At 36.2% G+C, this 15,850-nt stretch overlaps 1 protein-coding gene across 1 annotated transcript in view; it reads right to left on the reverse strand.

The window, feature by feature from the left end:
* The window catches only part of CSMD1 (CUB and Sushi multiple domains 1), a 1,057,303-nt gene that overhangs the window by 43,219 nt on the left and 998,234 nt on the right, over positions 1-15,850 (reverse strand). The window contains exons 53-54 of the mRNA XM_030946379.1: positions 11,594-11,767; positions 8,168-8,341 (exon numbers count right to left, since the gene is read on the reverse strand). Of these exons, the coding sequence (XP_030802239.1) occupies positions 8,168-8,341; positions 11,594-11,767 (348 nt within the window). The remainder of the gene's footprint in view (positions 1-8,167; positions 8,342-11,593; positions 11,768-15,850) is intronic.

Here is a 15,850-nt window from a genome sequence, read left to right on the forward strand (position 1 = left end):
TCTGTGAACAAAATCCTTGCATCATACATGAAGTCTTACCAAATGATTATGCAAGAGAATATGATCCCTCAAGTTAAAAAGTAACCACAATTATGCCTGCAGTGCCACTTAAGATCAGCTATCAGTTTTTAAATAATTACACAAATGTGCTGTTGCTAAGAAGGGTTGCAGTAAGGAGTACTTTAGAAAAGAATTTGAGTTGGCTGGCATACAGAACTAAGGCAGTATTTCCCCAATTGCCTTTCACCCTGGGGACTCAATTGTAAATCACAGAGAGAGCAGACGGAGATTGCTCTCTCTCAATGACACCTGTCAAGAGTTGCATGGGAAATGAATTCTGTCAGTCTTGGTTAAGTCTTCTGAGAAAAGCTGGAGAATACCCCAAGCCTGCCCTGATAACTTTGGAACCTCACACTGAGTAGATTCAAACCCTTGAGGACAAAGAAGTTAAAAGACCATGTCAGAGTCCTCCAGGGCAGCTTTCTGTTAAGAAGTTGAATGATCATCAAAAAGTAGATCATTCACAGTATTTCATTTCTTGTTCTCTTGTTTTTTCTTGACAGAAACTATCTCAAGCTTTTTAATAAGCTTCCATATCTTATCAACAGATTTTTAAATTTTTTTTTATGTGAAAAGTATTGCATTAATGTTGGTGTCTAGAAAATGTATAGGGATTAACACTCTAGAGTGAATAAAGACTGGAGAATTCACTCTGGTTTTCTGACAAGTTTTTAAAAATGCTGCCAATAAAAACAAAGAAAGCTCTGCTTGCGAAAGCATGATGGCAAAATTGCCAGTAAATAGAATTTTAGTAAAGGACAAGGCAAAGTCAACAATAAACAAGAATGAAAACTTCTCAGATTTTGCCAGGTATTGCAATCGCAAATTGACTAGAAAGACAAAGTACTTACCTGTTATTTTACTCTTGTGTTCTCTGTATGCAAAACTAATTTTTGGGCATTTATGTACAAGTAGTATTAGCATAATACATTTTGTCAGAATGTCACAAACTCTGGGATCAGGACTTAAAGTCTTTTTCTTCAGATTCTTTATTAATCTGAGCATTATTTTTCACCTGGATGAGGACCTCTTCAGCTGCCTCAAAAGATGCCTCTACTACCTTTTCAAATGTCTTTGCCTGATCCCCAGCCTGTTTTCACTCCAGAGAGGGGCATCTCTGCCAGATCAAGTGAATATTTCAGACACTGTATGGCATCTCCCATGGCACTCCACCTCCTTATTAAGGAAACTCACTCAAATACACGTTATCCTTCTGAGGAATATCAACATGCTATCAATATGAACAGATTAGGCATATCTGACATTTAAGTATAAATAAGTCACAACAAAGGCCTCTGACTCTGGAAAAAACAAAACTGAACAAAATGCATTTCTCAGCTTATACAAATCCTTGACACCACAGATTGAAAACTGCTTAAATTCCGAGCTGCTTTATCTTTGGATGAGAAGGTTGGTCACCAATCTCAGTCTATCAGCTGCCATCAGAAAGGTTACTTTTCTTGTCAGTGAAGGAGTGGGACATATTACCACTGATTCAAATGACATAGCCACTAAATAGAACATGATAAAATTAGCAATTCTTTCTAGATACCAGTATATGGATAAGACATAAAAGCCTAATTAAACTTTTCAAGAATCTAAGACCAATGAGATAAAGAAAGATAAACCTTTCAATTTAGAAATTCAGCACAAATGCAGTATAAATAGAGAACTGAATTCTTTATTACTAACAAATAGCCTGGACTTACTGATACAGGCTGGACAATTTGAGCTAACTCAAAATTCTGCAACTTTGCCAAATGAATCTTCCTATTGAAGTGTTTCTGGTCTTTAGAAACATATTTCTAACAGGAGGAAAGCTCCTAAATCTCATTTATAAAAAGATAAAAGGAATTCTGAAGGAAACAGTAGGAAAGGATATTCACTTTTCCTGGTAGAGATTATGAATATAAGTCTGCCTTAATAGAGGCAGAAAGTGTGGTGTTTAATACAGCAGTTCTGCTTCAAGCATAATATGTGAAGAAATGACCTGCAGTGCAATCAGGAGTGCAGAGCCCTGATGAGACCACCTGATTCAGTTCTCATTTTGGTGGTTAGGAATTATTATGACAAGTAGAAAGAATGGAGATTGGCTTTCTGTGCTTCCAAAGACTAAATGGAAAGTGGTTCCAAACTGCTAATGGAAAAAAAAAAACCAACCAAAAATCCAAAACAGTGGACATACTTGGCTTAGGATTTAATATAGTCATAACTCCTTCTGGGGTAGCACATCCAGGCTGCACCAAGCTCTACGCAGGCAGGTTTGTAGCAGAGAATAGAGATCTGGGTATTTTAATTTTTCTGATGCCATTTGGTTCAAGTTTAAAGGCAAGTAAACTAACTACTTGACCTGTTCTTTATCAAATAAATAAAAGTAAAGATAGAGTCCATGTGGATAATGAAGAGTTTATATGATGAATTTAAAGTCATACTTCAGAGACCTTCACATTACAGAAAAGGTTGTCACCAATCTTGTAGGGAGAATAGTAAGGGGGGCACAGTATTCCCCAATGAGTTGCAGCTGGGGCCAATTAAGAACAAGCGGCATATACACCTGTAAGCAATTAAGTACAAGGAGCATAAAAGGGTGGAGTCAGCCAAAGAGTCAGAGCAAGAGCCAGATGAAGAATGCAAGAAGAGCTGCATGGCTGTTGTGAAGGCTGCCCAGGAGAAGGCTGCCGCAAAGACCAGGAACCCCAGGAGAGAAGAGAAGAATCCTGGGGCCCCAGGAGAGGGTGAGGACCAGAAGAGTCCCTGGAGAAGGTGGTGAGTTCTCCTGGAGGGGATGGACTCTGTTGTTATCAGAAGATGGACCCCAGGAGGGTAGGACCCAGGAGAGGGTTGAGAAGCTTTGGACATGCCAGGGCTCTGTGGCAGTCTGGCAGCAATATCCTTCATTGGATCACTGCTGGATTAGCTGCAGATGCTCCTGGCTGGATGCTTTGGGAAAAGCCCCTGCAGGGGATGGACTCTGTAGTTGTAATGTTTACTGTAATGTATTAGTGTTTGTTGTAAGGTTTACTGTAATGTGTAAGTATTAGTGTTTAGGGCTACTGTGACCCACTGGGACGGAGTGGGGGAGGCAGCATTGGTGTAGCAGAGAGTGGCAGGTGGAAGCCACAAAGAGGTCTAGACCTGATTATCTCAGTCAAGACACCTGGGAATAGGTGAGCCACCAACAAGTAATAATTATGGGACATTTGAGGGATTTGGTTTGGGACATTTAAGGTATTTGCTTTGAGTTATGACCGCCTCGACAAGAAGAAATAGATGCTGGTGTAATGTAACTGATATAATGTATTACTCTAATGCATAAGTATAGTTGTATAACATTTTACTGTGTATCTATAAGTATTGTTGTGTAATGTATTACTGTATATGTATGAGAATTGTTGTAAATGTGTTTAATAAAAATCTTTAGAAAATACTGGGTCCATCAAAAGGATTAAATACAATTTTTAAATAGATATTAGTGCTTAAATAATTTCTAAAAAAATGGGGCTTCTATCTCACAAAGTACCTTAACATCACAACATGCTCTTTTTTCACTGGTGACAGAAACAGTGGGAACATAGTTTCCCCAAGGCATGGGTATCTTAAGAATAACATTACCTCAGAACACAGGTCCAAAGAAAATACTAAAAAAAAAAAGCAGATTTTCAGAGATAAAAGGTTTTACTTACTGAGCCAAAACAGACACAAAACCATTCTGGAGTAGGGGGAAATATCCTTGCAAAACAATTCAGTGCTTGCAGTGCATTTAGGAAATACAAACACTAAAATCCTTTTTTTCATACAAGTTTTTATCATGCAGATCTTAAATAGCAAATGTGATCTTTTGGGTGCATTACATTTTTCTTCTCCAAAACCTCCCATTTAATTTTCTTACTAAATTTCCTGTTGCTGATTACTTAACCGTTAACCTACTATTGACACAACAGACAGAAGCAATGTATTGTTGCAAAAGGGTGCCTAAGAACTGCGCCAGCTTTATTTTCCTAAAATATCTAGGTTTTGTATGCACATATAACAGTTCAGTTTCAACAAAATAAAATAAAACAAAATAAATTCTACAATGACTTCAAGAAGTAGTCTTTAATTTGTAGCACTTGCTGTGCAGTCTCAGCCAAATGAAGCCAAGTTCATTATTGACTCAGGTGAACCCAACCGAGGTTTGAAAGAAAGGTCATCTGTAAAATCTCAGTTGAATTAAATTATGCGGGTTTGCCAGGAATCTATCCTTTCCCAGCAGGATATTTAAAGAGCTGGAAGATTTACTTTCTTTGTAAACAAATTCATAATTCATTGTTAACAATGAACTTCAAAATAAATGTTTTCCATGCATTAAATAAAACACAATTTTAGAAGTAAAGGCTTATGCCAGAAAAAGTGCTATTACTTGCTTTAGTTAAGTTGTAATCAATTCATTAAGACCAAATTTAACATAGGAATATTGTTGGTGTATATATATGGGCTTTAGTCATCATATGTATACAAGAATACTTGAACTTGGAAGTGACAACTCAGCAGTTTGGCCAGGGCTTTGTCCAGTTAGGTTTTGAATAGCTGTAAGAATGGAAAATCCACAATGTCTCTGGGAAACGTATTCAGGTGTTTTATCACCCTCATATTTAAAAAGTTTTATCTTATGTTTTATTTTGTACCCTTTGCATCACATACTTTCAGTGAACACCACTGAGAAGTCTGGACCTCTTTTTATACAGTCCCTTAGATACATATAGATGATGAGCAACATTTCCCTGAGCCTTCTCTCCTCTAAGCTAAACAGCCCCAGCTCTTAGTCTCTCTTCAAATCAGATGTAAGCCATGAGAAAAGTTTCTCTGAAGATATATTTAGGAAAGGGTAGAATACACCAGAGAGAGGAGGCCACACACACAACAGTGACAAGTAAGAAAGGGAATAGAGTTTAGAGGAGAAGGCAGTGCATGAGGGAGTAGATATTCTCTGCAGCCTGTGGAGAACACACGCCAGAGAAGAAAAGTGAGCAGGAACAGCAGAGAGAAACTGCTACATACTAACTGCAAGGTCAACTAACCACCCTAACCTAAAATGAGAAACAATACCAATTATCAAGGCAATTATATTACAGCACTTTAAATTTTCATATAATTAAAGGACCAATTCCCCACATTTCTAGATCAGAGATGCACGTACTAGGAGAATGGTACAGAACTACTCTAACACTGATATGCTTTAGCTGGTGTGGATATTGAATATTCCCTTTACAGTACAAATAAATATCTTCTGGTGCACGAATACATTTAAAACAGTTATTGTTACTTTAGACAGTATATTACTCTCCATGAGGAGAGATTTCTTGGATGAATTGCAAACTTCATGACAACTTTTTCAAACCCTTTAAATCAGTTAAACTCGGTCACAGAGGTGAGCAGTTGCAGTGTTATGATTAGCAGGAAAGCGCTCTGGGTTATAGCAGGGTGCATGGTGTAGGTGACGAAATTAGGTCAATCCTTGTAGTTCATGATGGAAGAGATACAGGGCAGTCACTGAAAAATATATCTTGCTATAGAGAAACAAATACTAATTGAAGAGAAGAATGAAGTGAAGAAGCACTGAGTGAATGGCAAAAGTCCAGCTTCTCACCGCCTGCATGAGAATAGCCAAAACTGTAGACACCAAGCTAAGAGAATGCTGGGCCACTCCATTCTGGTAGGAGTTTACCATTCTTAAGTGCATGGATCTTGGCAGAGTTGCATCTATAATACTCACTCCTTTCGGAAAACCAACCTCCCTAAACAAGATTTCAGACCATAAACTGGCCTCAATCAAACTCAAATTCCTGTGAATAAATTTTAAAAGGAAAACAAAAATAAACAGGAGAGACCACTGAAATAATGTTGTAGTAACTGTAAACATCCTAATTCTTATGTTCTTTTTAAAAAATCTTCTCAGTCTTTGCATTGTTTATTCTTGCTTTCATTTAGATTTTGTTTTCCTTTTAATAAATGTAATGGAATTCAATGTAAATAGCTGAGTAACTCAGCTCATAAGTGCAGTTGAACTTCAGTAAAGCTGTTCTGTCTCTTCCTCTGGCAGTCAAACAGAGCAGACTCTGATTGCATCTATGGTATAAATGAAAAAGTATGTGTTTCCAACAAATAAAACCTTACTTAAATGCCTCACAGATGAGACAGACGAGTTTGTACACTTAGGTGCAGCAAAAGAAAACAGTATAAAAGGGAAAAAAACCCCATGAGCCTAAATAGAAACAGTTTGCTAACTCTTGTTTCTCTGTTCCAATAATTGTATTGCTATGTTAGTTAACTCACTTGAATAAATTCTGAGGGTAGTGACTGAGGGAATTGCCGTCTCTTTATTGTTTTAATGAGAATGAAAGATCTAATTCCACACACACTGAGCCTGAAATTGCATCAGCTATCTCTGAAACATTGTGATGAGCTAATCACCAAAGATAATTATTATTCGTAGAAACAACAGTTGTAGTACAATAAGATTTTTAATAAACCAACAGGTGGAGATAATAAAAGTACAATAGCTGAAGTTAAGTTCTTATTACATGATCTTTAATTCCAGTGTTGTATCCTTAGAATGACTTTGCTGCCTGCAATTTCCTTTAGCCTATAAAAGATGATACAAGAACAAAAAGCATAGTACTTACACTGTTCTAATATTTTTCCAGTGAAAGAAAATACTCAAGTAAAGCTCAGTAACCACTGAATTTCTGGAGAAATTTTTGTGTTCTATTTCTTTGCATGTTTCATAGCAGACATAGCCATCAGATTCTTTCCAGACATTAAGCATTCTTTAATTTGTTTTTGGTTTACATATTTGGAAATTAGCACTGTTATTAACATTTATAAATGAACCCAGATAATTCCAGCTTTGATTATGACCAGGAACAACATTTGTAAAATAGCCATTAAAATACATTTCCTTCCAGACCCTTCACAAAAAGGGCACTGAAGGATATAGAGTATCTCAAAAAGTTTTCCCCAGGCCTTTGAGATCTTTCAGTATATCTTACATTATTTACGTCATGTCCTGCCTTCGCTTTTCTGGCAGTTTGCATCTATGATTTGGCCAGAAGATTTGGCCAGACTGACCCAGTCTGCCTCAGTGATTCAACAGAAAATATTTCACAATATCATTAAATATCAGTATCTTAATGGATTCATCATTGAGAGAGCATGTACTATACCAGAAGAAGTTATTTTGGGGCATATAACATAAAAACACTAAACTGAGTGAACTGATTTTAGGTGTCTGACCAAGATATTGGTGGAACAGACCAAAGATGAGTTAGCTCCATATTCTGCAACAATAGCCAAAAATTAAAGAAAATAAATAAAAACATTGGTCAAAAATGGAAGGAGTAAAAAAAGGTTAACTTCAGAGAGTTTTAATCTTAATTACATTACTGGGATCTGGATAAATAATTCAATCTCAGAATTGTAGATTGCATTTTAAAATGTTTTTTCTTTGTCCTTTCCTAATATGTTCATTTGACACAGATTTTCTCATAACACAAACCTTTGCTTCATTCTCATCTCTCAAACATGTCCATTTTACTCATAGCACACCAGGAATGAAACTCAGATGTCCTTGCAAAAAAACCAAGCAAAATTAAATCTTACTTTATCCTTTTTTTTTTTGGTTGGGGTAAGAAAAAATCAAGTTTCACATCTGTCAGGTATTGCTAGGAAAAAAGAGAATTAATAATGTTTGGATACATAAATATTCAATTTCATCATTTCATAACGACCATTTATGAAAACTGTATCAAAATGCACCTAATTCAGGCTAGACAGGCAACTGTCATTTATTGATGTACTATAACTTTTGTGATACAAAGTTCTTTATATGTCTAGATACAAAGACTTTATATGTCTATAAACTAAAAGCTGGTGTTTGCAGTCTAAGAACCTTGAGTGAAAATACTGAAAATCTCGGCTTCCCCAATACTCAGCTGTAACAACAATCTCCAATATAGAAATGCAGAAACTCAAATAAAGGTGAGAATAAGTTCCTAAAGCACCGGGAACAAGTTCCTAAAGCACAGGCTTGTGAGTTTTTTGAGGTTTTTGAGGCAGGGTAAACTCTTACCTCGGCAGTTGGGTAAAGGACTACTCCACTGCCCATTGCTTCGACACTGTGCCCGAGAAGCACCCTGAAGTAAGTATCCAGTGTTGCAGGTGAAATTTACCACATCGTTTAAATTGAACTCACTGCCATTGGTCATTCCATGAGCTGGATTCCCAGGATGTCCACATGTGATTGCTGTTAGAGGAAAAATAGGCAGGTTAGCATCTAAGTGAAAGGTACTGATCCATGGAACCACTTGCAGGTTGGAGCTCCGTTGGCATTTTGGTTTTGGATTTTGGGTTTGTGTTTCTTCCCCTTCTGCATTTGTCTTTGACATTTATACAAGACATATAAGAAAAAGAATAGGATATATTTGTTGAGGATTCTTAACTGCACTACTTTTTACCTTATGTTGAAAGTTGTAATAAATCTAAATCTATATTTATATATACATATATATAAATATGTGCATTTTCACATACATCCGATGGGCATTAAAGCATAAAAAATGCATTTAAAAGTTCCTACTAATACAAATAAAGGAAAATATTTTTTTCCTAGCAAGCTTAAACATGCAGTAGAGCCAAACAAACTTGAGGCACAGAACATTTCAGAACATTCTGGAGTTCTGAAACATTCCAGTTTCAAAGATCTTGCACTGCTTTGCTGAAGTAGTGATTCTTTTAATCCAATTTTCTTATGACTATAAAGAAATAACTTTTTGGAGTAAATCTTTCCCATTATATATTATGTGTGCTGATTTTGATAAAACAGAACTTATAAAATAAGCTTATTATGGTCAAGCTCTAGTTTTCCATGTGACAAGATATTAAATAATTATAGAAAAAGATACAAAACCATAGATACTAACAATGGAAAATCAGAATGTACATATGCACACATGCACAAACACAGAACTTCTCAACTCTGTACTAGTGATGTTTATCGTACTTGAATAAATAATCTATACACGAGTTTATTTTTTCTTTTGATTTTGTTGTGCTGCTACTCACAAGGAACTAAGCAGAAATCTTCTTATTTCCTATTAACTCTCAATAAGCTGCAAATGGAAAGACCTTTCAGAAAATTCTTGGCTAAAGTGTGGTCCAACTGATTATCCAGTAGAGAGATGGGGAAAGACCTGTGTGTCACAAATTTTGCAAGATGAAGGAGGCTGACTCATATATAAAGCTAAGAATGTTAAGTAGTCACATTAGGTGTAGGTGGAGAACTACAAGTGTTTCTTTAGTTTTTTTTTTTAAGGCAACGTCTGGTACTTTACAAATCTAAAAATCCTTTCAAGTAAATTAAAAGTATAAAAAGATGTGATTTTCTGTAAAAAGCTCACAAAATAAAGACAAATGTGGGGCAAATTTTCAGGGGCACAGCCCCTAATGTCTTTGTAATATCTCTGCTATTGTATTGGATCTAGCTGAGATGGATAACTTATGGTGCTCCACTTTGTATCATTAGCTGGAAAGATGTTGAGAACATCACACTGTTTTGCTACTGCTGAGCAGCACTGCACAGCATCACTGCTGTTTCCACAACATTCCACCTTCCCACCCGTAGGCTGGGAGTGTCTCAACATCACAAGGGGATATAACCAGGTTAGCTGACCAAAGGGATGTTCCATACTGTATGATTGCTCAGATATAAAAGCCAAGAGGGAGGAGGAGGAAGGGGCAGGCCGGGTGGCAGCAGGGGAGGAGGGGAGGTATCATCCATTATTTACATGCATGTTTTGGAGCAACTGTTATACATTCTGATGCCCTCTTTCCTGGGATGCAGCCAGACATTGCTTGCTCATGGGAAGGAGAAAACGAAAATCTTTATTTTCTTTGCTTGCCCACGCAACCATTCACTTTTGTTTTACTAAGCTGCCATCTTACATTTTTCCCCTGCCTTCCTGAGGAGGGGAGTGAAAGTAGCTCAGTGGCCACCTGGCATCCAGCCAAGGTCAACCCACCACAGCCATATTTCTAGCTCAGGCTCCACAATGCTCAGTCAGAAAAATATTTCAGTAGAACACATTCCTAGCATTGGTAAACAGCATGTTTTCACTTTACATCTCAGAAATAAAAGCCTCATTTTTATGGGAATTTCTTAAATAAATTAATGAAAGGAGGAAAATCCCCTAAAGTTTGGAGGCTGACATAAACCAAATCATCTTGCATGGTTTTTTAGTCTGGCAGTGCTCTAAGCAAAAGAAAACCATCTTGCAATGGAAAAAATTAGGCAAACTCTAATAACAGAAACTGATGCCAGTTCTTCTCATAATGGTAACGATAACATCCATATAAGAAGGAGAAGCCTCCTGCCCCTCCCATGGCCTCCCAGCTTTGCTCCTTTCTTTTGAAGGGATTTTATTTGCTGCACAGTCAAATGAATGCACTAATAGTAATAATGCTAGTTGTGACTCCTTTAATGAATATAAATCACTTGAAGATATAAACAGGATTTTAAAAGGCCAATGACACTTGGCAGATATTTCCTGCCACTGTATACATATAAAATTTTTAATTTTAACATAAGAAAGAAAATACTGAACATTTAGAAATTTGGTATGTATTGAACAGAAAAGCTGATCATCTTAGTGATTCTCTGTGTAGACAATAGTTATGTCTGAATGGCAGACATCTTAAAAAATAGAGCATTGAAGGAGTTGATATAAATTTTCCATTTTAAAAATATGTATAAAATTGGGGCTCTTTAATGAAACTGAAATTAAAAGGAAATAAAATCAACTACATAATAAAGGAATAAAATAAACACTGGAGAAATTTGACTTGACTGTTAAATGGCTGATGTTTCAGAAAATGTCAGATAATCTGCCACACAAATTAAGAAGGAACTAGAGAAGGAAACACTCCGCAATTCTACTACTTAATTATGGGATTTTCAAAAACAGATGAATTAGGAAATAGTAAAAGCTATAAAAAAATGAACATCTCTCCTAACAGATGTAGCATAATCCAACACCATGCCTTGCTTGCATTGATAAGTCAACTTGAGGCCAATTTGCAAAAACAGGCAGTGACTATCAGAAATGCTAGATGACTAGTCCAGCTTTGTCCTTAAAGGACTTTTTCACTCTTGGTGAAAAAAATAGGAGAGGCTCAGCAAGTCCATACTTGGCATTACAACTATGCCTGGACAAAGAGAAAGTGATAGATTAAGTTGCACAGTTGCAGCCTGCTATTCAAACCCCCTCAGCTCCTATGCCATCCCATTTCTGAAACAACAAATATCAGGAGTTACTGGAAATATTAACAAGTCCATGCTAGGTCTATCTAGAAACTGGATCATAACAACCCTTGTAACTGACAACAGGTCCACTAAACATCTGATCTGAGCCCAAACACTTTTGAACATCCAATCCACTATTAATATTCAATTACATTTAAAATAGTAGCAACAATTCAGTGAAAAATTAATTGTACTTACGGACACAAACAGGAGTTTGTCCAGACCACTTGTGGTCCTGTAGGCAAATTCTGACAGATGTACCAACGAGTCGAAAGCCAGGATTACACTGGTAGACTACAGTGTCACGATAACTGAAACCATCCCCACTAATATGGCCATTTACAATAGGGTCTGGTGAGCCACAGTGACCAGCTACAGGAAAAGAACAACCATCAAAAACATGTATTTTCATAAGACTTGCTAAAATTTACAAGAAAAAAAAGCCAACAAAATTGCAACTTTATTTTCAATAAACAATATATTTAGAGTCAACTACTGCACTGTGCAGAGCAAGTTCTCAAGTATAAACCCTTCAGATGATATTTCTTCTACTTCTTTGAAGGAGAAAATCATGAACTAGAGAAATAAGAATTCTATGACGAAATAATAGTACCGGTTTGAGAGTTAAAGACCTCACACTTCTGAGGGGAAAAAGACAATCTTACTAAGGCACTTCAGCATAATAAAAAATAGAAGTAGGGTATTTTTGTTGGTACTGACGAAATTTTAAAGCAATATAAAGAAGAGCTTACTATAATTTTGACATGAATATGAGTTTATAAGCATTTTCTAGATAGAAGGCATGAACAGGAATGAATGTCTGCCAGCACTGTTTCCTCCTTATTTCAGCTGCTGTTAAAACATTACAGAATCCATTATTCCAGGATAATAGCAGTCTTGGCAGTGAGGAAACCAAGTAATGATTTAATTCATTCTGGATTCTTTATTCTGTTTGAAAACACAATTGCTGAGCAAAAAACCTATTTCTCTTTACTGATTAAGGAGGAGAAAAGAGTTTGTTTTTTGTTTTTTGGGTTTTTTTTGTGGTGACACTGATTAATTACAACTGCAGTAATTTCATCTAAAACATGTGCTAAGTCCTCATTTTGAGAGGTGAGGACTGGAACCTAAGGCTCAAGTCTGCAGCTACATTTGGTTGTGTGTGTGTGTGATCCCTTCTGTTTCATGCAGGCTGTATCCATCAACAGCAACTTTTTTGCAACTTTTCTTTGGGATTCAATCTTTCTAATAAAGCCCCTTTATTGTTCTAGACATTAGATTTCATTCACACTGAATGGCTCCTCTAAAACACTAGAAGGATAAAGCATACACCATTTTATTAGGTTTTTCATACATGCAGGATTATTATAAAAATCCTAATTGTACGGTTGCTGATACCTCTAAGAAGACATTGTGGTATTATTCTGCAAATTTGAGGAAGAAAGTATGAATGCAAGTTTTTCACTAATTGTACAGCTACCTTTCCCCTTACAACAGAGAATATGGCAACAGAGGACACTGAAAGCATATTTTTACCCTTGAAATGTGTCATGGGATAATTTATCTTATTTTTCTCAGTCCAAATTAGTAATATGATCCCTTTTACCCTTCTCTCTCCTCCAGCCTCACTCAGCCTCTCCTTGTCTAAAAGATATTCCAGCCCCTGGCCCCTAAATGGGTTCTTCCCCTGAACTTGCTTCATTTTGCAATATCTGTCTTGTATGGTGGAGGACACAAAAACCATACACAATTTTCCACATGAGTGGTGAAGAGGAAATAATAACCATGACCTGGTGACTACACTGGTGCTCATACACTCCAGCATGATATTTTTACTGCAAGGCCACACTTTTAACTCTTAGTCAGCCTCTCCACTCAGTCACCTGGGTGCTTTCTGTAAAGCTTGTTTTTTACCCAGTCAGTTCCAAGAGTACTCACAAATGGAATTATTCAAGACAAAGGGCAGGATTCTGTATTTGTCTTTCCTGAACTTTATGACCTTCCTGTTGGCCCATGCCTAAAGATTTTAAAGGTCCCTCTGTCTAGCAGTACTAGAATCCACACATCAACTCTTCATTTCATGTCACCCTCAAACTTGCTGCAGCTGCATCCCAATTTGTTCTCCAGTGAAGGACAGAGCTGGAGAGTGTGGGCCTTTGTATTCATCCCCAGCATCCACTGGCTCCTAGTCACACTTGGAATCAAGAAACAATACCCCTAGAGTTTGCTGGCTCAATTGGTTTTCCATCCATTTTGCAGTGCCCCCATCCAGTCCCTGTCTTCTCAATTTGGCTACAAGGAAACAAGGGGAGACTGTTTCAAAAGTTTTGCTAAACCACAAAGTGAAAGAAATCTACTGCTGAAATCTACATCTCATGAGACAGTCACTGGAAAAGGCAGTAAGATTATCAAGGTTTGCTTTTGATTCTTCCATCCTGCCTGTTCCCAATCATTTTCTTATTTTCCCTATGCCTAGAAATTAGTTCCTAATATTTTCTCCCTATTTTTTCCCCAGGGAGGGAGGTGAAATAGAAAGGAATACATTTGGATTTTTTTTTTGTTTTCTAGCTCTAAATAATAAAAAATTGAAAAGCAGTAGCTGCACAGAAGACAAACACAGGACCACAGGGAATTTCAAGAAGAAAGATAGATGAAATGTGCCACCTGGCATAACGAAAAATATGATGCATTTCTCTTAAATGGGGATTTAACAAGTTGCTGAACTTATTATGTGAGTAGTTTCATTTACAGATCATTCCACCTACTGTATTTAATGATTTTTCAGGGAATTTTGACTCATTTAAATTAGCTATTCCAAAATATCAAGAACTGAAAGAGCACTGCAATGACACAAAATGTATGTAATTTTCTCATCAACTAAAATTAAAGAAAATGAAGAAGTCTGTGAGGCGATTTTTTAAAATAAAATATTCCCTCAAGAATTTAGAAAATTGTTCATATGCATCAGGGTTGGTTCTGCAGTTTTATTCTAAAACACCTGGAAAGCAAGATAAAAATAATTCTATTTTATTTTAGTAAGAATTTCAAATAAAAGTCAATATCATAATATTATACTGCAACTTACGTATGAGTTATCAATTAAAGGATTAGATATTTTTACACAACCATAGTCCACAGCAGCATATTTTCATACTGATAAATCTAAGGCATTATAAATATCATATAATTAAAAGATGGAATTAAGTAAATTATATTTAACTTTAGATTTTAAGTGTGTCCTTGATTCTTTTACGTGTAGTTTTGCACCTAAAAGGTGTAAAAACACAGGGAAAAATGTGTTTTCAGGAAAACACACTGATCTGCAATTAAATGCCACTGATTTCGCAGAGGGAGTAAGGCAAAATAAATGCTTCCAATTTGCCCTGTGCCCTCTATGAACCTGTGGTCAGCCATACACACAAATGATATATAAAAACACATAGGTTTGTGATTTTAGTTGTAAATATTCTTGGAAGGAAAAAGGGGAAAGAGACATATTATAAAATTAAAAGAGACATATGTTGAGTGAGTGAAATTGAAAGAAATCTTGCATACAAATTCATATTTATCCTTGTATAACTAATAAAAATAAATACATGTAATGCTAACAAACTGATAACATAGGTCTTAAATTGAGCCTTAGACTCAACTACATTCCCCGATTTTAGCTTTCTACAGAGACAAATAATAAGGAATTGAAAACCCTTTCCTAAGATACAGAAATTAGTGTACTCATTTAACCTGAAATCATAAACTAATTCTACACATATCAGTGGATAACATGAAGTGGTATCTATTTTCATCTATAGATGTCTTGAATTATATTCATGCAGGTACAGTGTAGATAAAAAGCATCTCTAACTCATTATAATTCCTTTGAAATGGAAAGACTCATTCAGAGCTCCCTGTGTGTTTGCCTTCTAATTTTCACAGGCTTCAGGTAAGTCTTAAAGACACCTCTGAAATAAATTTGTAGCGTTTTGTCCTTGAAATTTAGGAATATTCAATTAGCAGTATTCACATCATCTAGCTTTAAAATGTAAGAATTTACCTTTCCTGAATTGCTCTCTGGAGGAGCCCACATAGCTCCATTGACCTTGGATTGTATTCTTAATTGCATCTAAATTAAGTGTCTGAAGAACACAGTATTAATATACTTTATGTGAAAGCATGTAAGAGAGTCAGGACGGAACTTAGCAGAAATAAAACTTTCTGCAGCATGCATAGGGTACCTCAAATTTAGACTTTCACACTCAAAGCTGTATAATATTTTTAGCACTATAGAGCCTGTCTGATTTTGAAATAGCAAGGACTAAGTAGTGATTAACCTGCCAGCTGTAAATGGGATTTTTTTTGTCTGGTGAGGTAGATCCATGCATTTAAGATTTCTAAGCATAGGGCTTCATTCAACAATGAAATCAATCAAATAGGAATTAAAGTCATCTAAGTTTCTAG

This window comes from Camarhynchus parvulus, chromosome 3 (genome assembly GCF_901933205.1).
Source record: "Camarhynchus parvulus chromosome 3, STF_HiC, whole genome shotgun sequence".
Taxonomy (NCBI): domain Eukaryota; kingdom Metazoa; phylum Chordata; class Aves; order Passeriformes; family Thraupidae; genus Camarhynchus; species Camarhynchus parvulus.